Source organism: Canis lupus, chromosome 23 (assembly GCF_003254725.2).
Source record: "Canis lupus dingo isolate Sandy chromosome 23, ASM325472v2, whole genome shotgun sequence".
Taxonomy (NCBI): Eukaryota; Metazoa; Chordata; class Mammalia; order Carnivora; family Canidae; genus Canis; species Canis lupus.
The window spans coordinates 19,942,007-19,966,663 of NC_064265.1; the positions used below are offsets into that span (position 1 = coordinate 19,942,007).

The window sequence follows — 24,657 nt, forward strand, 5'->3', positions numbered from 1 at the left end:
GCAATGTACTGTACATATGATTGTTTCTTTTGTTTTTTTCTGGAGTTTAATATTTGCTTTGTCATTTCTTTAGTTTTATTTATACCTTTTGCTAATTCTTCCCCATATACACTTGGTTATCAGTTTTTTACAAAGTCAGCTATATCAGATAATCTTTTTTTTTTTTCCTCCCCTTGGAGATACCCTTCTAGGAATTAGTGATCCTCTTATCTAGGCTGTTACACAGCTATTACCATGGAACTTTTCTTTACCTTTCTTCTTGCGTTTGAATTCCTGTTTGTTTGTTTGTTTGTTTTTAAATTAACTTATTTATTTGAGATGGGGAGGGGCAGAGGGAGAGAGAGAATCCCAAGCAGATTCTGCAATGAGCAAGAAATCTGACATAGGGCTAGACTCTGCAGCAATCCTGAGATCATGACATGCTCCCAAACCAAGAGCCAGATGCTAACCAACTAAACCACCCAGGCACCCCTGAGGCGTCCCATTTCTTAGGTCTCGTCATCTTTGGGTTTACGCCCTCTTGGTAGAACATATCTTCCACCATTCCATTATTAAAAAAATAATAAAACGTTTCTTTGTGTAATCTCCACACAGGTCAAAAAGTAGAATATTGAAGGCACTCCAGTAGTTGCTCATATTTTTCTCTCAATCACAACTCACCACTTACCTGAGAAGCAGGCTCCATGCAGGGAGCCCGATGTGGGACTCGATCCCAGGTCTCCAGGATCAGGCCCTGGGATGAAGGCGGCATTAGACCACGGAGCCACCCAGGCTGCCCCCTTCTTTTCTTTATATAGTTTTTCCATCTGTGTATGTATCACTGAATGATATAGTTTATTTTTTGCCTGTTATTGATCTTATGTCAGTGGAATCATACTGTATAAATTCTTCAGTTTCTGGCTTCTTTTGCTTAACATATTTGTAAGATACATTTGTATTGTAGATAGCTGTGGTTTAATTTTTTTTTAATTTTTATTTATTTATGATAGTCACACACAGAGAGAGAGAGAGAGGCAGAGACATAGGCAGAGGGAGAAGCAGGCTCCATGCACCGGGAGCCCGATGTGGGACTCGATCCCGGGTCTCCAGGATCACGCCCTGGGCCAAAGGCAGGCGCTAAACTGCTGTGCCACCCAGGGATCCCCGGTTTAATTTTTCATAAAGGCTTAGGATATATTCTATTGTATACCTCAATTTATCTCTTTTTTGATAAACATTTTGATTAATTCCAGTTTGGGCTATTAGAAATAATGCTATTATGAACTGTCTTTTACTAATTTAGCCCAGCTATTATGTGGACAATTTATTTATTTTTAACATTTTATTTATTTGAGAAAGAGATGGAGAGAGAGTGCAGGTACAGGGATGCAAGGCGGGTTGGGGAGGGGGCAGAGAGGGAGGGGAAAGGGACAAGCAGACTCTGTGCTGAGTGTATGTGGAGCCGACCTATGGGGCTTGATCTCACTACACTGATATCATGACCTGAGCCAAAATCAAGTGTCAGCTGCTTAATGGACTGAGCCATATGTGGACAGTTTCTGGGTTATATATGTAGGAATGAAATTGCTGGTTCATAGAGGATGTGTTTTTTCCATTTTACCAGATTCTCTTGCTTCCAGTGTTGCTTTTGAGAAGCTAGGAGCCATTATGATTCTTGATGCTTTGGATATGGAAGCTTTTGCAGGCTCTTTTCTTTGTCCCCAGTGTTCTGAAATTTCACAGTGGTGTATCAAATTAGTTTTCATCTGTGGTAGTGGGTACTCAGTGGGCTCTTTCAATATGGAAATGTGTGCTCTTCAGTTCTGAATTATTTTCTTGAGGCTTTCCCTTCTCTATGTTCTTATTCTCTCTTTCTGGATCTCTTCTGGATGCTAGACCTTCTGGATGAGTCCTCTAATTTTTAAATTTCTCTTCTTATTTTATCTCTTATATTTTGTTTCACTGAGTTTTCTTCATCTTTATATTCCAGCCTTTCTATTGAGTTTTCATTTCTTAGTAACTTGTTATTTCATGGATACCCTATTTTATCCCCCCCCCCTTTTTTTTTAAATTTTTATTTATTTATGATAGTCACAGAGAGAGAGGCGCGCAGAGACACAGGCAGAGGGAGAAGCAGGCTCCATGCACCGGGAGCCTGATGTGGGATTCGATCCCGGGTCTCCAGGATCGCGCCCTGGGCCAAAGGCAGGCGCCAAACCGCTGCGCCACCCAGGGATCCCTTTATCCCCCTTTTAGTAAATATTGGGTAGTGTTTTTGTTTTATTTGCATAGTCTTTTCCCTCTAAAGTGCTCTTTTCTGATTTTTGGTCTCTCATTTCCTCAAGTATCTAGTATTCCTTGGTTATCTTTTCTTAAGAATGGAGAACGAAAAAGCTAATTGAAAGCTCTAAGCGTGAGAATAGGGTTTATGACTTGGAGCTTCACTATAAAGTGATCTGGTGGGGCATTTGTTGGAGGAACCCTAGATATTAGTATATTTAGGAATTTTCCTTTTTCACTGCCAGATTCTTCTGCCTAAAGGTTAAAGACCCGGCTGCCAATATTTTGAGAGTAGAAGGAGTGTGTCACTTAACTGCCCCCTGTTTTCACTATGGAACTCAAACCCAAGCATACTCTGTTTCACCCTTTCCAGAGATTGCACCTTTAGTCTTCTGTTGGTGTGAGGGAGGTGTAGATGCTCAACAGCATAGAGTGGGAGAGATCTAGAGGGTAGTGGGAAGAATCATGGCTTTAGTTGATCTATAAAGTTATAAAATATCAAAAGATCAACATTTAAGGGCAGGGGATGTAGTGAAGGAAAATCAGACTGGCTTTTGGTGGATAAAATATCCACCATGACAACAGTCTTTTTTTTGTAATCAAAGCCCAATAAGTTTGTCTTAATAGAATAACCTTTAATTTCCTTAAGGTAGCTTAATTTACCACAGGATGATACATATACTCAAACTTATGAATAATTTTCCCTTAGTAAACATTGAATATATTCCTTAATAAAGAATTATGGTGGTAAAGGAAATTTTTTAGTTTTTCATGTTCCAGTGTGTTTATTGTTACTTGATTTCCTTTCAACCTAATGCTTTATGGAGATTTTATTTAATACTTACAGATATTTCAGGTAGGGTACCTTTAACAAATCGTTTTACAGATTTTAGGTTGTTTAGGAAAACTATAATAAGAGTTCTCAAAAACTTATACACACATACCTCATTTTGTGCTTTATTGATACCGTGTTTTTTACAGATTTAAGGTTTGTGGTGACCCTATGTTGAGCAAGTCTATTGGTGCCATTTTTTCCAATAGTGTTTGCTCATTTTGTGTCTGTGTGTCACATTTTGGTAATTTTTGCAGTAGTTCACACTTTTTCATTATTATTTTTGTTATGTTGATGAATGATCAGTCGCCTTTGATATTACTATTGTAATTGTTTTGGGACATCGTGAACCATGCCCATATAAGACAGTGAGCTTAACTGATAAATGTTGTGTCAGTTCTGACTGCTTTACCAACAGACTGTTCCCCCATCTCTCATTCTCCCCTCAGACTTCTCTATTCTCTGAGACACAGCAATATTGAAATTAGGCCACTTAATAACCCTCTGGTAGCCTTTAAGTGTTCAAGTGAATGGAAGAGTTGCACATCTCTCATTTTTAAATCAAAAGCTAGAAATGATTAAGCTTAGTGAGGAAGCCATGTTGGAAGGCAAGATAGGCTGAAAGCTAGATCTCTTGCAGCAGTTAACCAAATTGTGAATGCAAAGAAAAGTTCTTGAGGGAAATTAAAAGTGCTGCTTCAGTGAACACACAAATGAAAAGAAAGCAAAACAGCCTTATTGCTGATATGGAGAAGGTTTTAGTGGCCTGAACAGGTGATCAAAGCAGCCACACAACATCCCCTTAAGCCAAAGCCTAATCCAGAGGAAGGCCCTAACTCTTTTCAATTCTGTGAAGGCTGGGAAAGGTGAGGAAGTTGAAGAAAAGTTTGAAGCCAGCAGATGTGGGTTCAGGAAGTTTAAGAATCTATTTCCATAACATTAAAGTGGAAAGGGAAGTATCAAGTGTGGTTGCAGAAGCTGCAGCAAATATCCAGAGGATCTAGCTAAGATACCTAATGAAGGTGGCGACATTAAACAGCTTTTCAATGTAATTGAAGCAGTCTTATGTTGGAGGAAGATGCCATCGTGAACTTTTTATAGCTAGAGAAAAGAAGTCAGTGCCTGGCTTCAAAGTTTCAAAGGACAAATTGACTCTCTTGTTAGGAGCTAATGCAGCTGGGGCTTTTAAGTTGAAGCCAGTGCTCACTGACCATTCTGAAAATCCTTGGGCCCTTAAGAATTATGTTATATTTACTCTGCCTGTACTCTGTAAATGGGAAAACAAAGCCTGGATGATAGCATGGTTTACTGAGTATTTTAAGTCCACTGTTGAAATCTACTACTCAGAAAAGAAAGATTCCTTTCAAAATATTATTATTCATTGACAGTACAGCTGGTTACCCAAGAGCTCTGATGAAAATGTACAAAATTAATGTTTTTGTTTTTGTTTTAAAGATTTTATTTATTCATGAGAGACACACAGAGAGAGGCAGACACACAGACAGAGGGACTTGATCCCAGAACCAGAATCACGCCCTGAGCCAAAGACACCCAACCGCTGAGCCACCCAGGCATCCCAAGATTAATGTTTTTATGCCTGCTAATACAAAATCCATTCTGCAGCCCACGGATCAAGGAGTCATTTTGACTTCCAAGTCCTACTATTTAAGAAATACATTTTGTAAGGCCAAAGCTGCCATAGATAATGATTCTTCTGATGTATCTGGGCAGAGTAAGTTGAAACCTTATGGAAAGAATGCACCATTCTTGATGGCATTAAGAACATTCACAATTCATGGGAATAGGTCAAAATGTCAGTATTAACAAGATTTTGGAAGAAGTTGATTCCAACCCTCATGGATGCCTTTGAGCAGTTCAAGATCAGTGGGGAAAGTAATAGCGGATGTGGTAGAAATAGCAAAAGAACTAGAAGTGGAGTGAGCCTGAAGATGTGGCTGAATTGCTACAATCTCATGATAAATTTTTTTTTTAAGACTTATTCATTCATTTGAGAGAGAGAGAGAGAGAGAGAACACGACAAGGGAGCGGCAGAAGAAGAAGCAGATTCCCCGTTGAGCAGGAAGCTCACTTGGGGCCAGATCCCAGGACCTGAGATTATGACGTGATCTGAAGACAGATGCTTAACCAACTAAGCCACCCAGGTGCCTCTCATGATGCAACTTTAACAGATGAGAATTTGCTTCTTGTGAATGAGCAAAGAAAGTAGCTTCTTTTTCTTTTTTTTAAGATTTTATTTATTCATGAGAGACACAGAATGAGAGGCAGAGACACAGGCAGAGGGAGAAGCAGGCTCCCTGCCAGAAGCCTGATGCAGGACTTGATCCCAGGAGCCTGGGATCAGGACCAGAGCCAAAGACAGACATTCAGTCCTTGAACCACGCAGGCGCCTCAAGAAAGTAGTTTGTTTGTTTTAAAGATTTTATTTATTTATTCATGAGAGACTGGGAGGGGGGCAGAGACACAGGCAGAGGGAGAAGCAGGCTCCCAGTGGAGAGCCCGATGTGGGACCATGATCTCCAGGATTACGACCTGAGCCAAAGGCAGACACACCCAACCACAAGCCACCCAGGCACCCCAAGAAAGTAGTTTCTTGAGATAGAATCTACTTCTGTAATAATGTTGTGAAGACTTGAAATAACAACAAAGGATTTAGAGTATCACATAAAGTGAACTAATAAAAGCAGCAAGGAGGTGCGTGGCTGGCTCAGTTAGAAGAGTGTGACTCTTGATCTCATGGTTGTGGGTTTGTGCCCCATGTTGGGTGTAGATTACTAAAAAAAAAAAAAATAGACTTTTAAAAGGCAGCAAGGTTTGAGGGGATTAACTCCAACTTCTCTCTTTCTCTCTCTCTCTCTCTCTCTCTCTTTTTTTTTTTTTAAGTGAGCTCTATACCCAGTGTAAGGGCTTGAACTCATGAACCTAAGATCAAGAATTGCATGCCTTACCAACTGAGCCAGCCAGGTGCCCCAGATTGACTCCAATTTTTGAAAGAAGTTCTGCTGTGGGTAAAATGCTGTTGTACAGTATCATGTGCTACAGAGAAATTATTTGTGAAAGGAAGAGTCGTTTGATGTGGTATACATTGTTCTGTCTTAAGAAACTGCCCTAGCTACCCCAGCCTTCAGTAGCCACCACCCCGACCAGGCAGCAGGCATCAACAGCGAAGCAGTCCCCTCCACCAGCAAGATTACAACTCCCTGAAAACTCAAGTGATGGTTAGCACTTTTTATCAGTAAAATATTTTTTAATTCAGGTATGTATGTTTTTTAGACCTGATGCTATTGCACACTTAATAGACCAGTATGAAAGGGAGGTACATGCAAAGTGATGTCCAAATGCTGAAGGAGCCAAAAGACTGGGGGAACAAAAAGCCAAGAAGTCAAGCTTGACAAAAAATGGTTTATTAAAAAGGGACTTGCAGACAGAAGTGTGTCTTGGGTAGCTACAAGTAGATGTCTGCAACCCCACCTCCCATAAGACCTGCTTTTACAGGGATGCCTGGGTGGCTCAGTGGTTGAGTATCTGCCTTTGGCTCAGGTCATGATCCTGGGGTCCTCAGATGAAGTCCTGCATGGGGCTCCCCATGGGGAGCCTACTTCTCCCTCTGCCTAGGTCTCTGTATCTCTCTGTGTCTCTCATAAATAAATAAAATCTTAAAACAAAACAAAACAAAAAAAACCTGCTTCTACAGCCATAGAGGCTGAGGAGTACAGGCTGGGAGACCACCTGGGAAGGAATGTTTGAGAATCATAGCTGTATCTCCAGAGTAGATCAAGGACGTTATGACCCAAGGGTCTACTTAAAGGTATGATTAAACAGAAGGAGGGATGCCTGGGTGGCTCAGCGGTTGAGCGTCTGCCTTTGGCTCGGGGCATGATCCCGTGGTCCCAGAATTGAGGCCTGCATCGGGTTCCCTGTGTGGAGCCTGCTTCTCCCTCTGCCTGTGTGTGTCTCTGCCTCTCTTTCTGTGTCTCTCGTGAATAAATACATAAAATCTTTAAAAAAAATAAGTTAAACAGAAGGAATGTGGGGGCAGGGGTGGGAAACTCTGCTTAAGAAGGCTTCTGGTCACAGAGCAGTCATCATGGTGGATTTGTCCAAGATGGTGTTAGTTTGGTTCACACACTCCACCCCTCAAATCTGGCTCTTACAATCTCCCATGCCCCCACCTCTTCTGCAGTAGTCCCTGAGCCATCAGAGAGCGGGTCTTGGCAATAGGGTCCTTTGCCATACCGTGTTCAAGTTGAAGGCATAAACCACAGCAGCAGTACAGATAGCAGCAGAGACCTGTCAAAAGGGGAGCAAACCGCATATCCAGCATGAATCCTGTTGTAAACCATCCACATGTATCCATGTCCATTGTAGGAAAGGGTTTCCTTTACCATAACAAGAGAAGCAGCAGGCTTAAAGGATAAAAGAATAAATTGCTTAGTAGGTACTTCTCTGGGGGAGATCCTCTCCCTCTATTGATGACGGTAGTGCCTTTGACCTTTGTCAGGAGAACAGAGCTGGCCTGAGGTACATGAGCAGTTGCAACATACCAGACATGTTACCCTGGGGCCAAATGTCTGTCTGTACATGTAAATTAAAGGTGGTGCAAACAACCACATTAGGTAAGCAGCTATAATGCCTTTCAACATGGATGCTTGTCTGGAATGTGTATGTGTTGGCCCCAACTCCAGCAAGAACAATGGGGACCACCTTAGCCCTCACTCTGGCAAGAAATAGCCTATTATTCTGGGGGAAGTTACTATTCTAATCCTGTTTAATCCCTTCTCCCAAGAGGATGGGCTGAGGAGCCTGGAACCACAGTTGTCCTGGCCTGCTATTAACTCAGTAACCAGGGTCTCAGCCTCGTTTTCTGGATGGCAATAGTCCTAAGCATGCTGGTTTTTTTGTTTTGTTTTGTTTTGTTTTGTTTTGTTTTTAAAGATTTTATCTACTCATGAGAGACGCAGAGGGAAAAGCAGGCTTCCTGCAGAGAGCCCGACGTGGGACTCGATCCTGGGTCTCCAGGATCATGCCCTGGGCTGAAGGTGGTGCTTAACTGCTGAGCCACCCAGTCTGCCTGGCATACTGGTTTTGGTACCTAACCACACATTTGGGGTGGTGCCACAGATGGTCTCAGTGGAACTTAACAAGTGTATGGCTTCTGGCAAGAGTTATCTATCTGTGCAACTATGATGCCTGTAAGAGAGCTCTGAGTTGAGCTTTAAGAATGCCATTCTTCTTTCCAGTTAGGCTGGTGGCCTGGATTAAAGGGTAAATGAAACTACCCATGTATGTCCTCGCACCACATCCAATGAAATGTGTTTCCCTATCACAATCTATCCTTTGAGGATATCTGAAGATGACACTAAGTTTTTCTAGGGCGTGGATGGTGGCATTTTGATTGGCTCTCACAGAGAAGGGCTTAGTTGAGCCCTGGCTGTATCCATACAAGTTATAGTGTTCTTTTTACCTTGACTAATGGGTAGAGGGCCAGTATAATCAATTTGGCAGTCTAAAACCAGATGGATTGCATGATGTATGTGTCTTGTGTGTGGAACTACAAGACCATTTTCCTAGGTCTCAAATGGGAGCAGATCAGGCTATTGCTGATGCTGCTAAGATGTCAGTATAGCACAGGGGCATGCCGGTTCCCTTCGTTATATTTCAACCAACCTTAGCATTGCGATGCCCACTGTGCTTATAAAAGCATGCAGCCAATTCTGAACTTTGCATGGAGGTAAGGGCCCTGATTTTTGCTAAGGTGCCTGCCTCAGTATTCCCAGTGGGTGAGACACGCCTATGCCTGAGACATGGAAAACAGTATGGGAGGCAACAGGGTCCTATATTTCATATATTCTTCCATAATTTTCCCCATAGTGGTTTCTGTAAAACTTCCCAATCATCCCAAGCCCATTGGGCCCTTATGGACAGCCTAACTATCCATGTAGAGTGTAAGAAGTCAGGGTTCATACATACATACCATCTAGGCAAATCTCAATTCAGCCTGTTGGCTGCTTTTATTATCTGCAGCCTCAAACCAGAAGGAATAGTAAAGAAAGCATTGTGGAGGGTGCCTGGGTGGCTCAGTCAGTTCAGCACTGACTCTTGGTTACAGCTCAGATCATGATCTCAGGGTTGTGGGGATCGAGTCCTACATCGGGCTCCATGCTCAGTGGGGAGTCTGCCTGAGATTCTCTCTCCTCCTCCCTTTGCTGCTCCCCCGACTCATGTGTACTTGCTTGCTCTCTCTTTCTCTCAAATAAATAAAATCTTAAAAAAAAAAAAAAAAAAAAGTATCGGCTAAATCCAAAACCACATGGTAAGAGCCAACACCATGTACCGTCTGTTCAGTAATTTGGGTAATATTAGGGACAGCCTTATTTAGTTCTCTACAACCCATGGTCATTCTCCAGGTGCCATCCGGTTTCTTCACATGCCATACAGCACTATTAGCAGGATTTTATGTTGGTCTGATTATTTGTACTCTTGGTAATTCCCATATAGTGGCAGATATTTCCTTGAATCCTCCTAACAACCAGTATTGCTTTACAATTATAACCTGAGGAAGGGGTAACATAGGATCCCAATTTCCATTTCCCCTTAAAGAGAGTTCTAATTACTTTAAATCAAAAGTAAATTCTCCTACAGAACTTTGTAGTATTTTTTCCCCCAGAAGAATATCTATGATTAATATATTCTCCAGTTTTGGAGAAATGAAAACCTTACAAGGTGCTTTTATTCTCAAGCATGCTGTTGTGCATTTCACCCTTAAGCTTTTTCCTCGGTAACTATTGGTGGCTGCCCCGGTGCCTGAATGCCATTCTGGATTGCCATGAATTAGGGTGCATTCTGCTCTGGTATCCACTAAGGCCATGGTTTTTTGCTTATTTTTATGGTGTCCAGTAAATTGTGAACTATATGTGGGTCCTCTAGGTGCCCCCTATGGCTCTCACATGGAAGCAACGTTGGTCCCAACCCTGGTCTTTCAGGCGAGGGAGTACCTGGCCCTGGTAAGAAGTCACTTGTGGCTGAGGTTTTTTTCTTCCAGGGGAGGCATGGAGGACAGTGGCCTAAATTGCTGAGCAGAAGTAAACTTCTATAAAGCCACTAGAATAGCATTTAGTTGGCGGGGCTGTCTTTTCTCTGTTTATGCGCACTGCCAGCAGGTCATGCTATATTTGCTTTTGGGTTACCCTAATGTCGCCTTTGTTTTAGATTAACCTTCCTACTTGTAATAGTTTTAATTACATATATGATTTAAAATTCTTAAACCTCAGAAACATTAATTTCTAGTAAAAACTAAGCAGTGGGGAACGGTTACACCAGCATTCTTCACTTAGCAAAACTTTAAAGTTCCAAAGCACCAAGAAGATTTGGGAAGCTAGTTAAAAAGTTTACCTAAAACTTTTTATTTATTCAGTCTGTGTGTTCCTAACAATTATGTTTAGATGACCTCTGAAAATTTCATGAAACCTCAGACAAAGTCAACCAGCATTCTAAGTTATTTTTGCTGACAAATTGGAATAGATAGACATGAACTTAACGGGTAAATTTGATGCTTGGAATTGTATTTGATGTTGATAACTCTGAAGACATGCTTGTTTTAATTAAACCAACAAACTCAGAACTTTAAGAAAGATTATCTTAGATCACATGAACTTAAAAAACATTTGGGTTAATTTTTATTACATATGAGAATTTAAATTGTATAAGCACTTTTTTTATGCCAATTAACTAGAGCCTTTTTTTAAAACAAATTTTAGCAGTACCATCCAGAAGTAGAAAATATTATATAACTATAACACATTCTTACAGACACACATAAACATTCAGATACAGAGACTTTATAGCTTCTGTTTTAATATTACTGCCATGAAATAGGTACAAAACTCACACATAAATGTTGGATCTAAATTTGTTTTTTTGGTGTGTGGAATAAGGTAAACTGTCTAGGTGACTTAAGCTTTTTCCACTTATATTTGGGGAATACATTTAAGATTTATATGTCCTTTTAACAGAAAACCAATTCTAATTTTTCACCAGCTTATGATTAATATTAAACCCATTTTAATATAAATTCATTTTAATCTTAGCCAGCTGGACCACACATAAAATTCCTCTCCAAATATTCCTTTTCCACAAACCTTATACAACTTCTGATTTTGTCTTTTTTTTTTTCCTCCTCTTCAGACCACCAGATGCTCTTTAGGACATTACTTTTTATTTCTCAGTAAAAAAGCATCTCCATTTTTCATACCTTCTATGGAAAACACCTCCTACTTTCCTGGCGTACAGAGCTGTTTCCCATGAGTTCCATGGTTTAGCATCCCACGCTGGGTTCAAGTGATGGCTGTAATCCGAGGTTGCCACATTTTATGTTCCCCCTGTGTGCACAAAGTGACAGACCCACTGAGGTCTCAATTTGTGCATCCTTAGTTTAGATAGTACCTACCAAGTTAGAAGCCAAAAGGGATGTGGCTAGTCTCCTGTCCTTCTCCATTTGTAATTCTTTCTTCAACTGCCTTTCTTCATTTCTGCCACTAGCCAGGCGTTGGTGTCCACTTGAAGGGCCCACAGGAGCAGCCAGCCCACCATAGCCACTGCTTGGCAGCCTTCCTTATCCCAATGGGTCATGCGACTTTGTAGTAGTGCTGTAATCCATTTGGCATTTCCCGGGTGTCCCCGTCCTCATGCAGCAATCCACAGGCATCAAGCAACCAGATTCTGCCTTCCTACATTGATGTAGTCTGCCAATCCAGGGTTCCCCCAACTGAAGCTTTATTCCCTTGCCCATTCTTCAGTATGTGGGCTCCGCCTGGTTGGCTCACCAATTGTTCTGTGAAAGGGAGGTGTATGCAAAATAATCTTCAAAGGCCAAAGGAGCCATTAAAGAAAAAGGCCAAATCCAGCTTGACAGAAAAGTGATTCATTAAAGGGGCTTCTGGACAAAAGTCTCTCTTGGGCAGCTGCAGGACAAGTAGATCTCTGCAACCCCACCTCCTAGAAGACCTGCTTTTACAACCCTAGAGGCTAGGAGTACAGGCTGGGAGACCACCTAGGAAGGTATGTTTGAGAATCAGAGTCCTATTTCCAGAGCAGATCAAAGACATTATGCCCCAGGGGGTATGCTTAATGGTGTGACTGAACAAAAAGAAAGGGGGGGGGGGGCGCGAGGCTCAGAGGTTTAGCGCCGCCTGCAGCCCAGGGCCTGATCCTGGAGACCCGGGATCCAGTCCATCGAGTTCCGCATCAGGCTCCCTGCATGGAGCCTGCTTCTCCTGCCTGTGTCTCTGCCCCTCTTTCTATCTCTCATGAATAAATAAATAAAATATGAATGAATGGAAAGGCAGGCAGGCAGGAAGGAAGGAAGGAAAAGAAAAGCAAAGCAGGGAAGACTGCGCTCTAGAAGGCTTCAGATCAAAGTGGTCACGGCAGATTTATCCAAGACCGTATTTATCTCATTTATGCAACAGTGTAAACATAACTTTTACATGCACTGGGAAGCCAAAACTTTGAGACTGACTTTATTGTAATACTTTATTGCAAAGGTCTGGAACAGAACCAGCAATATTTCTGGGATATGTCTGTATGTTTTATTGATATAGGATGTTATCCACATGATTTTATTTTTGGATATAGCTCACATTTAAATATGAAGATGGTTCCTGGGACTTACCTTATAAGCCTCTTCACTGTTGATTAAAATTCAAAGTGTTAATCTCCCCTTAATTCCCTTATCAACAAATGATTATTGAATACTTGCTGTGTACACACTGGTTTCTCTCAAGGATGCAGGACCAGTTGAAGAGACAAAACTCACATAAATGCAACAAAGGGGGTGGCTCAGCGGTTTAGTGCCACCTTCAGCCTGGGGCCTGATTGTGGAAACCCGGGATCGAGTCCCGTGTCGGGCTCCCTGAATGGAGCCTGCTTCTCCCTCTGCATGTGTCTCTGCCTCTCTCTCTCTCTCTTATCTCTCATTAATAAATCTTTTTAAAAAATGAAACAAAGGAAAATGCATTTTAAAAGGATCACTCAGGCCAGAAGAAAACAAACTTGGACATCAGTTATGAGATGATCTCATTCGTTTACTCATTCAGCAAACACTTCTTAAGGACTTCCAATGTATATAAGTCATTTTGTTAGTCCTCAAAGCTATAAAGACATTAGCCACAGTCTTGGCCCCCAGAGTTTACAGTCCAGCTTTTGAGGGGACAGATAAGGAAACATTGACGTATAAGATGATGTTACTGGTACAAGGCACAGTAGAAGCAGAAAATTGGGAAGGGGATAATCAGGAGAGGATCCATAGAGTTGACATTTCCGTGAAATTTGAGATTAGTCTTTTACCAGGTGTTTACCGAGCTAATTGCGTAGTTCAGGTGAAGATAACAAGCCAACAGGAATGAGGGAGGCAATGGATTAAGCAGGTGTTTCTGCAGCAGAGTGGCTGATTTTTGATAACTTTTCTTGGTCAGCAAGAACTCTGAAGATTGCCCAGGGAAATGACGATCAATGAGCAAGGAGGACAAACAAGTGTGGGGAGGAAAGATAAATTTTGTTAGTTTGAAGTAGTTACATGACATTCACATATAAATACCCAGTAAGTACTTGAAGCAAAAGTCTGGTGCTTAGGCCCAGACAGAACATAACAATTTTTGAGTCCCTTAAACAGACTCTGGAAATACTGGAAGTTGTACAGAATAAAGGCAGCAAAGTGACCCCAGGTTCTGTCTTCAGCTCTGATGGAGAAGAAAATGAAGCTTTTTTTTTTTTTTTTTGTATTCTTTTTATTGGAGTTCAATTTGCCAACATATAGTAGAACACCCAGTGCTCATCCTGTCAAATGCCTCCTTGAAGCTACTTTTAAAATCAGCCTTTAACTCTCCAATTTCAGTACTAAGTTCTTGGACTCTGGTAACAGTTACTTTTTAAAAATGCCAAATAGTGTCATTGCCAATTTTTTTTTTTAAAGATTTTATTTATTTGAGAGAGAGAGAAGATAAGCAGGGAAGGGGGGCAGCAGAGGGAGAGGGAAAAGCAGACTCCTGATGCAGGGCTCCAACCCAGGATCATGATCTGAGTTCAGGGCAGATTCTTAACCAACCAATCCACTCAGGTGCCCTTCATTGCCAAACTTTATTTCTATTTAGAGGAAATATATTTTAATACCACTTTGTTCATTTACTATAACAGCTACCTTTTACTTTAAAGAAATTTAGTAAATGGAAATATGACTCTTATATGTAGTAAATAAGGAAACTTCTAGAAAGCCAACTTCTAAAGGACAAGAAAATACCAATTGGTACTGAGTTATCTAAAAAGGATAGTATTTATTGAGGTACAATTGAATTAACATTCTATTAATTTCAAGTATATGATGTAATGGTTCAATATAAGAGTAATTTCTTTTTAATCCCAGGAATGGAAGATTGTGAAACAATGGAAGATGTTTATATGGCTTCAGTGGAAACGGATCGAGGAGTAAAGGAACAGTTACATCTTTATGACACCAGAGGCTTACAGGAAGGCGTAGAGCTACCAAAGCATTATTTTTCCTTTGCTGATGGCTTTGTTCTTGTGTATAGTGTGAATAACCTTGAATCCTTTCAAAGAGTAGAGCTTCTGAAGAAAGAAATTGATAAGTTTAAAGACAAAAAGGAGGTAAGTGGGTTTGTTAAAAATGCTATGAATTATAATATTGCTTAAATCGTAGCATGGACTTTGGGGCAGTTACAATATTTAAAAAGCATTAAAAAAAAAAAGGGGGGGGATCCCTGGGTGGCGCAGCGGGTTAGCGCCTGCCTTTGGCCCAGGGCGCAATCCTGGAGACCCAGGATCGAATCCCACATTGGGCTCTCGGTGCATGGAGCCTGCTTCTCCCTCTGCCTATGTCTCTGCCTCTCTCTCTTTCTTTCTCTCTGTGACTATCATAAATAAATAAAAATTTTTAAAAATGTTAAAAAAAAGCATTCAATTGTATTCAGTTTCTGTAACTGTCATAATATTTTTTTCTTAGCCCAGGAAATACAGGATTTAATGAATTCAGTCAGGACCAGTGTTTGACTTTCTGCTTTTGCTTGTTACCATTTGCAAGTTGAATTTTAATGACACTATATCTTAAGTACTACATACTTCACTTCATATTCTTTGGGATCACGGTTTCCTAGAGTTCTCTTTGTCTCATTGGCTAAATAGGATTCTTGTTTTCGGCCTTAGTGGAAAATAAATTAATGAATATAAATACATATAAATAAATAGATTGGATTCTACTCATTTATCACTTAGAAATAAGATCCTTACCATGATCTGTAGTCTTAAATCATCTAGCCCATACCTGTCCTTTTTGTCTTATTTTTATCATTTTGTTCCTCTGTCACTGTACTCCACGGACAGTGGTCTACTTTTTGTTTTTTTTACAACATGATTTGTTCCTGTTAAGTCTTTGTTAATTGCTGGTTCTCTCCCTGGAACTCTGCAGCTCTTTCTACAGATCTTCACATGGTTGACACCATGTCATCTAGGAAACCATATAATATATTGGTTAGCAGCACTGGCTAGATATTCTTAACCTAGATTTTTATATTTTATTTATTATGTTAAACTTACTTTGAGATAATTGTAGGTTCACATACAATTTTAATAATAGAGATTCCTTACCCAGTTTCCCCAGTGTTGTACAAAGCTAGTATAATATAAAACCACCAAGATATTTATTTTTATAGTCAAGACATAGAACAGTTCCATCGTTGCAGGGATCCCTCCCATTATTCTTTTTTGCCACACCCACTTTCCTTCTATCCTCACCCTCTTAATCCCGACTAATCTGTTTTCCATTTCTAAACCTTGTCATTTCATGACTGTTAACATAAATGAACTCGTACAATGTGTAACCTTTTGGTATTAGCATTTTTCACTCAGCATAATTCTCTGGGGGGTCACCAAAGTTATTGCATGTATCAGTAGTTCATTCCTTTTTATTGCTGAGTGATATTCCATGGTATTTATGTATCAAAATTTATTTAACCATTCTTGTTGAAGGATATCTGAGTTATTGATATTTTATTATTTTGAATACTTATTTCCTATGTGAATAGATTACAATCATAAGGTTCAGTCTTATACAGAGGCAAGTAGTAGATGCGCTTCTCCCACCCATTTTCCATTTTTCCCACCTAAACAGATAAATGCTGTTGTTATTTTCTAGGGTATCCATCTTATTCTCCTTCCTGCCCATCTCCCCCCAAAGTTGAAAGAGTGATTCAATGAACACTCATAGTTGATACTTGAATCTTGGTTCTGCTTCTCAACTTTCTGCCTGTTTCCTTAACCATAAAATAGGGATAATAATAGTACCTTTTTCGTATGATTGTTAGGGAGATTTAGGAAGCACATTCATTCAGTAAATGCTTATTGAACAACTACTACCTGCCTGGAATTGTTTTAGGTAAGGCACTGACAATAGACAAATGAATATCATGAAGAGTCAGATGCTATGTAGAAAAGTAGAGCCAGGGTGTGAGGGTACTATTCTCTGTAGGGCAATCTCGGAAGGCCTCCCTGATAAGGTGACTTTTAGCAGAGATTTAAAGGAAGTGATGGAGGGAGCCAAGCCCATGTGGAGGAGGAATGCTCTAGGTAGAGGGACTAGCTGGTGCAAGGATCGGGGGAAGTTTGCTTTACCATGTTCAGGAACAACAGGGAGGCCAAAATGGGCTACGAAGAGTATGGGATAGGAGATGAGTACAACACTTTGGATCAGATTGATTTTGAGAACAGGAAAGACATGATCTAGCTTAGGTTGCATTTATTTATTTATTTTCATGTTTGATTTAAAAAATTGAAGAGGTAATGTTTGCACATGGTTCAGAAATAAAAATGACATAAAAAAGGACTATTGTGAGTTCTAGTTTCCACCCCTGTCCTCAACCACCAAGTTCTTTTATCTCAAGCGTACTATTCATTTATCTATTCATTGATTGATTGTAAATTCTGTGCCCAACATGGGGTTTAAACTCCTGACCCTCAGATCAAGAGTCATGATTGAGCCAGCCAGGTGCCCCTCAAGCATGCTTTTTAAATATTATACTACTTGTGTAGGGGCATCCTTCCAAAAGTTTTTCTATATAAATACAAGCAGATAGGTTCCCCACACACACTTGCTTTCTTACATCGAAAGTAGCATAGTGTTCTGCACCATAACATTTTTCATATAATGTTTAGAGTCCTTTCCATAGCAGTACTCAGATCCCCTTTTTTAAAACTGGTGCATATTCATTGTGTAGATGTATCTTACTTTAACCAGTTCCAAATTGATGGACACTTGGGCTTATAGTAATGATTTCTATTATGAACTATACTCCAATGAATAATCTTACACATTTATTATTTTGTACATTTTACAGTAGAGTTGTAAAATCAGCCAAAATGGGGTTCTTGAATCAAAGGATATATTGCCAAATTACCTTCCATAGCCATGGTATGAAAGTGCCTGTTTCTTTAGTCTTGACTACATTGTGTGCTTATGGATTTTGTGAATCTTCTGGGTGAAAATGGTACTTCAGTAGTTTCATTTTCCTTTAATATGAATAAAGCTAAACATCTTTTGACTTGTATTAAAATGTTCACTTTGCTGTGTTGATAACAGACAACATAGTTGGGGGACAAGGTGAGAAGCAAGGAGTTTTGTGAAATGCTATGGCTCTGGAACACTTAAAACAGTTATCCTTTGAGGAGAAACCACTTTAAAAAGTAGGGAGTGATCAAACTGTGCCATGGTGCAGATCAGATAGGTCAGAAAAGCTGAGGAAAAAGACATGGCCAGCCTTTAGAAACTTGGGACGTCTTCAGAACTATTACAGTAAAACAGTGAGATGAAGTTTGGTTGGCCTGGATAGAAGGTTTGTACACAGCAAAGATGACTCTTTGAAGGAATTTTGAGTCAAAAGAGTAAGTATATTGTCTAATAAAAGGAAACAAGCTGGAGAAGGAAGTGTAAAAGAGGGTTTTTAGAAGAGAGCAAGTGTTTGCCTGCTAATGGAATGATTCAATAGGAGAAAATTGATGGGGAGAAAAATGATTGCTGGAGTGACAGTCTTGTCTGGGATAGAGGATGGGTTCTAGAAGATGGTAGTTAGATGTGGCGGATGCAGGTGAAAGTGTTGTTTTCTTACTGAAATAGTATGGACATCAGCTGAGAGGTGGGGAGGAAGAGATGTTGGAGGTTGAGAGGGCCAAGGTAGGAGCTGTTAATACTTGTTGGAGAACACCAACTCACTTTTAAAGTCCGTGGTTATGGGAGCCGGGTGGCTCAGTGGTTTAGCGCCTCCTGCCCAGGACGTGATCCTGGAGACCCAGGATCTAGTCCTACATCAGGCTCCCTGCATGGAGCCTGCTTCTCCCTCTGCCTGTGTCTCTGCCTCTGTGTATGTCTCATGAATAAACAAAATCTTGTAAAAAAAAAAAAGTCCGTGGTTATGGATTGGGACCAGCCAGCAGAGCTGCGTTTTTTTCCTCCATCTATATTAAATAAGGGTATAGACGCAGTTCAGTTAATAGTTAAATTTAAGATGGAATGTTGACCAGGTGAATATAATGGGATGATGGCGGCAAGGTATAAATTAAAAGAATCTGAACTGGCCCAGAAACTGAGGACAGGAGAGGGGCTGAAGGACAGTGATAAAGGTATGAGAGCCAGCAGGACTGTAAGTTCTTCTGGTGTTGGAAGATTGTTGCAATCAGAGTGTTAGGCATGAACTAGGAAGGTAGAAGTGGGAGTGGGATTCTGGAATTGAGACCATGGAGGGGAGCAATTATAATGGCAAGAGCTAGGATGTGTTCATGGGAGTGAATGGCCGAACAAGTCAGAAGGATGATCAAGGCTGTTTGGGAAAGGTCATCCGTGTGGCTAGTGAAGTCATTAGGACTTATGATAAAAGTAGTGTGGTGGTGACCATGAGCCAGGTCTGTAATGAGTAGAAACAGAGTGGGGGGTGGGAAACAGGTAGTACAGGTTAATAGCACCAGCCTTCAATTTTAGCCTTCTTAGAGGACATTGTTGGAGACAGCATTGAGGGACAAGGACACCCCCTACATCCCTTGTGCCCACTGTGGTAGTGAGAATACTACAGAGCTGAGCCAGTTTCAGCTAGGAAAAGTGAAGGGAACATTCAAAGCAGAGATGGGGATGTAAAAAGGAGATTTTGTTAAAGTCAAGGGACAACAGGGAGCAGTTTCTGCAACTGGATGGGAGAGGGAGATGGGAGATCAGAGATCAAAGAATACATGTGAAGATGAAAATGTGGGTGATGAAGAGTAGCAGGAGGGCCTGTGGGGATAGATCCTGCTGAGGAATGAAGGAACAGAAGACTTGCCAAAAAGAGCTTAGGGGCCTGTTCCATCCTACCTGGGAGGCATGGTCTAACTGGAACTCAGCTCAGTTTTAAGGCAAGAACACAGCAATGGCTTAAGTGTCCTAGTTCAAAGCTGCTCCTCAAGAGGTTCCTCCTCTAGCAGTTCTTACTGCCCTTCTACTTTCTGTAATTTTTATTGTCTACTTACTTATATAGTCAAAGGCCTGAAAATTGGATATTCTCTCCTCCAGACCTCCCTTCCTCCTGGGCTTTGACTGCCTTGTGACCGCTGAGTTCTGGTGGCCTGACACTGCACGATGTGCAATAAACATTCAAGCTTAAGTGAATGATTGTCTTACCTTTAGTGTAAAATGTTATCGTTCCATACATTCAACAGATATTAGTGCTTGCATTATGCACATGTCTGATCAGAATAATTCCTGTTCTCATAGAACTTAGATTCTAGAGGTAAACTCTCACGGCTCCAGGAATCTTGTTTTTTTGAAGTATGTATTACAGATTTCCCAAACAGCAGGTATAATAGCTACACTGAAATGCAGACACATTTCAAACTGTTATGTTTCTTAGATAGTAATTTCCCCAAGTCTCGCTTCTATTCATACTTAAGTAACTTCACCTACTGTTCATTTAAAATGTTTCCTAGTTAACAAGCTGTAGAGCATCTGCGTTTTTAATGAAAACGCATTCAGGAAGAGTGAGGTTAATGTCTTACTAGTTTGGACTCAGGTCACATCTGAAAATCAGTTTTGAAGTAGTTTTATTCAATAGGACAATTTTCTTGATTTTTTTTTCTCTTTTGCCTAGGAACGGATGTTGGCAAAGCATAATCTTTTTTATTTTCCTTTTAGGTAGCAATTGTCGTATTAGGAAACAAAATCGACCTTTCTGAGCAGAGACAAGTGGATGCTGAGGTGGCACAGCAGTGGGCGAGAAGTGAGAAAGTACGCCTGTGGGAGGTAACGGTTACAGATCGGAGAACTCTGATTGAGCCATTCACTCTCTTAGCCAGCAAACTTTCCCAGCCCCAGAGCAAATCAAGCTTTCCTTTGCCTGGGAGGAAAAACAAAGGGAATTCTAGCTCGGAGAACTAAAAATCACTAATGCTACAACTGTTGAATAATGATTGCCTTTAAGTGTCTGTGAGCATATTTAAAACAGGCCATTTGCATCACCTACCTTTGGTCCTTAGGAAACCTTTAAGGAGTAATTTAATGCACTTTAGGTTAGAATTAAATTATTTGGGCTAAATTTATTGTCTGATATGAAATAATATATTTGCCTTGTCATTGTTTGAAACTTATCCCTGAACTTAGTACCTTTGTTGTTTAAATTTGTTGTACTTGTCCGAATGGTAAAATAAAGTCTGGGTGGTATGCTGATATACCTATGAGTAGTAGAGCTCCATTACCCCCAACTTATTTCAGAAGCCACTGTTCTCTGTAACTTTATGCAACTTCTTAGCTCAAATATAACTTTGTGGGGTTTTTAAAAAGATTTATTTATTCATGAGACACACACAGAGAGACAGAGAGGCAGAGACATAGGCACAGGGAGAAGCAGGCTACTCATGTAGGGAGGCTGATGTGGAACTCGATCCCAGACCCTGGGATCATGCCCTGAGCCAAAGGCTGACACTCAACCACTGAGCCACTTAGGTGTCCCTATAACTTTCTTTTTAAGAAGTTCATTAATTATCTAATGTCTAGAATTATAAAATGATATTTTTAGATCACTAACAGTAAACAGTTTAGGTGTTAAACTAAATTACAGCTCTTGGAGACCTAGCTAAATAGAACAAAACCTATGATTTAGCTTTGTTCAAATTATATGTTTAGCATGACCCAGGGTAGCAGGTGGTGTAAGTATGTTCAAAGCTTTTGTTCTTTCTTTAGAAAACTATTAAGCACTTAAGGACACTTAAGCTTCCATTTTCAACAAGTATTACTTTACCTTCTCCAATAGTTTTCTGGAGACACAGTCATATGGAATAAAGTGTATCATAAAAATACTGGACTACAGGGATCCCTGGGTGGCTCAGCGGTTTGGCGCCTGCCTTTGGCCCAGGGCGCGATCCTGGAGTCCCAGGATCGAATCCCACATCGGGCTCCCGGTGCATGGAGCCTGCTTCTCCCTCTGCCTATGTCTCTGCCTCTCTCTCTCTCTCTATGTCTATCATAAATAAATAAATAAATCTTTAAAAAAAAAAAATACTGGACTACAGGTTAGATATTGTAGTCTGTGCTATAGTATTCTTTGAAGATTTTGGCAATATTCAAGCAGCGGGACTAATTGTGTTTTGCAGGTTAACAATACTGTAACTAATTTTAAAAGTAGGAAGCAAAGCTACTTAATGTTTTAATTGGCAACCCTGACCTGGGCCAAAATCAAGAGTCAGATGTTTAACTAACTGAGCCACCCAGGCGCCCCTCAACTACTTCTTTTTAAAAAAGTAAATTCTACCCCCAACTCATGTCTCCAGGATTAAGGGTCTCTATCACTAGAGCCAGCTGCTGCCCTATAAACTGTAACTTCTTAAGTGGAATACTTTTAAAGCTAGGTTCAGTGAATTTTAAAAAGTCAATTGGTTCATTTCTGGGAGGTGAAGAACTGCATAATATAAAACTTGTAAATCAGCTAGTGTTTCTCCTGTTTAATTGGCTGAAATTCCTCATCACAAATACATTTTTTTTTTTTTGCCAGAAAATTATTCAGATAAGTCATTCCCTAGGGTTGATCCCAGTTTTTCCTATGTTTACACAGATGAATTCTTTTACAATGACTTAAAGTTTCTCTGGAGATATGCAGAGAAACAGAACTGGTGGATATATGTACACTTAGGTATTGCCAAATTGCCCTCTAAGGGAGATGTCTTTTCTGAGATACCTCATAAGCAGAGTAGAAGAATACCAACCCTAACCTAGGTCCTTGATAATTATCATCTGTATTACTTGTAGGTTGTTCAGTAGCAAAGCCCTATTAAGTTTAGAAGAATCTGCAAACTACAAACACAGGCAGAGGAAAGTAATTGAATACAGCAGTGTTAGGTGCTTGTTTTAATATTGTTTATTAGCACAGTAACAAATGCAGACTTAAGTAGTCCACAACATATAACCAATCCACTGAGCAACTCCTATTCCACACCTTACAGTTAACAGCTTAAGGTATTTTACTACAGGTTTTCACAAGTCGTGATTCAAACCTCTTATCTTGTCACAATAAAGTAGATTGGCATATAAAATAAAATACATAACTACTCATTTCCTATATGGTGTCTTATAGCCACATATCCATTTTATATATATGAGATGACAGTCTCTAAAAACTGTTAAATATCAATGTTCCCTCCCAAGAAGGGAAAAGAAATTCCAATTTTTTTGAACAAAAAAAAAATTGTAGTCTTGGAAGGACTTTACATAAATGGCCATGTGTGTAACCTGTACAAAATTAAGCTATTTTAAATTTACAGACTACAAGCAACTGAACCCAAATGTCTATTCTCTGTACTACATTTCAGCTAATATTGCAGAACTAATGACAGTTTTTAAAGTTGCTTTTACCAATTCTTCTGTCTACTGTAGCAAGATACCTTAAGTTACAACAAAATCTTAGGAAATAAGACTGAATAATATCTGTTATAGAAATACCCTACTCTTTACCAACTCCCACCCTCCCCCACCCCTTCAAAATCATAAGCAGCTCTCTCTGTGACAGACAAATAATGTAAGAATTGTGAAAACCCAATTTATGTAGCGTATCTCTTGGTCCACTGTCTGGCCATTCTGTCATGTTCTGCTCTGTTGGTCATATACTGAGTGGCAATACTTCCCACCAAAGGGTCAGCTGGAAGAAAAAAATGTAGATTACTTTGAGGAAAGGAAAAGACCGTTTCAAATTTTAGCCAAAGTATTTGTGATCAAAACCAGTTTTGAAATGCCATTTTCCTGGGCACTTTTTCTTTCTAAAACAGTATGCAAGGGGAAAACTTAGTAGAATGCTCAGGCTTTAGTACTAGTGTGGCTTCATCTCCTTAATTCATTCTATTTTTCTCCCAACAACCACCACCCAACTGGAGTGTTAAGTAAGTTCAATAAAAACTGGAAGGTTCAAGGCTATGATGAACATCCAGCTGTGTTCACACTGACTGTTCCTTCAAGTCCTCTGGGCTGTTGCAATATAACACTATTTACCTCTACATTAGTTACCTAGAAAAAGCCAGGCTGCTAGGTCAAAACCAACAATTAAGTTGAAACCTAAATAGAATCTTTTATGGTAAATCTTTAATAATAAAAGGAAATTAAGCCTCCTCTCACCCTAATCAGTCCAATAACCACTAACTATTAAGCAAAGAAGCTCAACATTTAGTTAGAAGTATGTGGTTTAGGGGAACTGTATGACAAATGTAAAAATCTAAGGCAATTTTGTAAATCTTTGTTCCTAGAGCATAGATATTTTTGCCTTTTTCAACTAGTAGATTGAACTTTTCTTAAAACTTTCTTTCAAAAAAGGTTAGTTTTTGTCCTTTAAAAAAAAAAAAAGATTTGAGAGAGAGCAAGCGTGCGCATGAGCAGGGGGGGCAAAGGGAGAGAAAAAAATCCCAAGCAGACCCCACACTAAGCCCAACACAGGGCCTGATCCCACAACCCTGAGATCACGACCTGAACCCAAACCAAGAGTCAGACCCAACCAACTACACCATCAAGGCATCCCTGCTTTTTGTTCTTCAAAAGCTTTGTACTTTATCAAAACAAGTATTTTTCAGGTAAGGAAGAAAAAAAGAAAAAAAGAATTATTAACCTTACCAGGATTACAGTCTGTAAGAAGGGAGCAGATAGAAAGGAGAACTTTAGAAATGGTTAGTGCTGGACTCCAATTATCTTTTAATATGTCCAAGCAAATAACTCCTTGACTGTTAATATTACAGTGATAGATTCTTGTCCGAAATGTAACCTTAAAAAAAAAAAAAAGTATTAAAATTTAAACAGCAAACAATGAAATTCTTACTAAATTGCTTTTCCAATTGAGTGGCTGTTAATTTAAAACTAAGTGTTTCTTTAAAAGATGAATAGAGTTTTAAAGCTGATACAGATAGGTTAAGAGACTTTAATAAATCTAAGAGTAGAAGTGTTCATTGATACACTCTGTCATTTCAAAAGTTATCCAACAAAAAAAAAGGTAACTTTG

The 24,657-nt window shown here is 39.9% G+C and overlaps 2 protein-coding genes across 7 annotated transcripts in view; one reads left to right on the forward strand and one right to left on the reverse strand.

The window, feature by feature from the left end:
* Nucleotides 1-20,857, forward strand: part of NKIRAS1 (NFKB inhibitor interacting Ras like 1) — a 31,465-nt gene extending 10,608 nt beyond the window's left edge. For all 5 annotated transcript variants that reach the window (XM_025460991.3, XM_035705039.2, XM_049099617.1 and 2 more), the window contains 2 exons: nucleotides 14,526-14,767; nucleotides 20,325-20,857. In XM_025460991.3, the coding sequence (XP_025316776.1) occupies nucleotides 14,526-14,767; nucleotides 20,325-20,567 (485 nt within the window). In that variant the 3' untranslated portion in view covers nucleotides 20,568-20,857. The remainder of the gene's footprint in view (nucleotides 1-14,525; nucleotides 14,768-20,324) is intronic.
* A 1,667-nt stretch (nucleotides 20,858-22,524) lies between these two features.
* The window catches only part of UBE2E1 (ubiquitin conjugating enzyme E2 E1), a 75,446-nt gene continuing 73,313 nt past the window's right edge, over nucleotides 22,525-24,657 (reverse strand). For both annotated transcript variants that reach the window (XM_025460989.3, XM_025460987.3), the window contains 2 exons: nucleotides 24,276-24,423; nucleotides 22,525-23,316 (listed from right to left, as the gene is read on the reverse strand). In XM_025460989.3, the coding sequence (XP_025316774.1) occupies nucleotides 23,219-23,316; nucleotides 24,276-24,423 (246 nt within the window). In that variant the 3' untranslated portion in view covers nucleotides 22,525-23,218. The remainder of the gene's footprint in view (nucleotides 23,317-24,275; nucleotides 24,424-24,657) is intronic.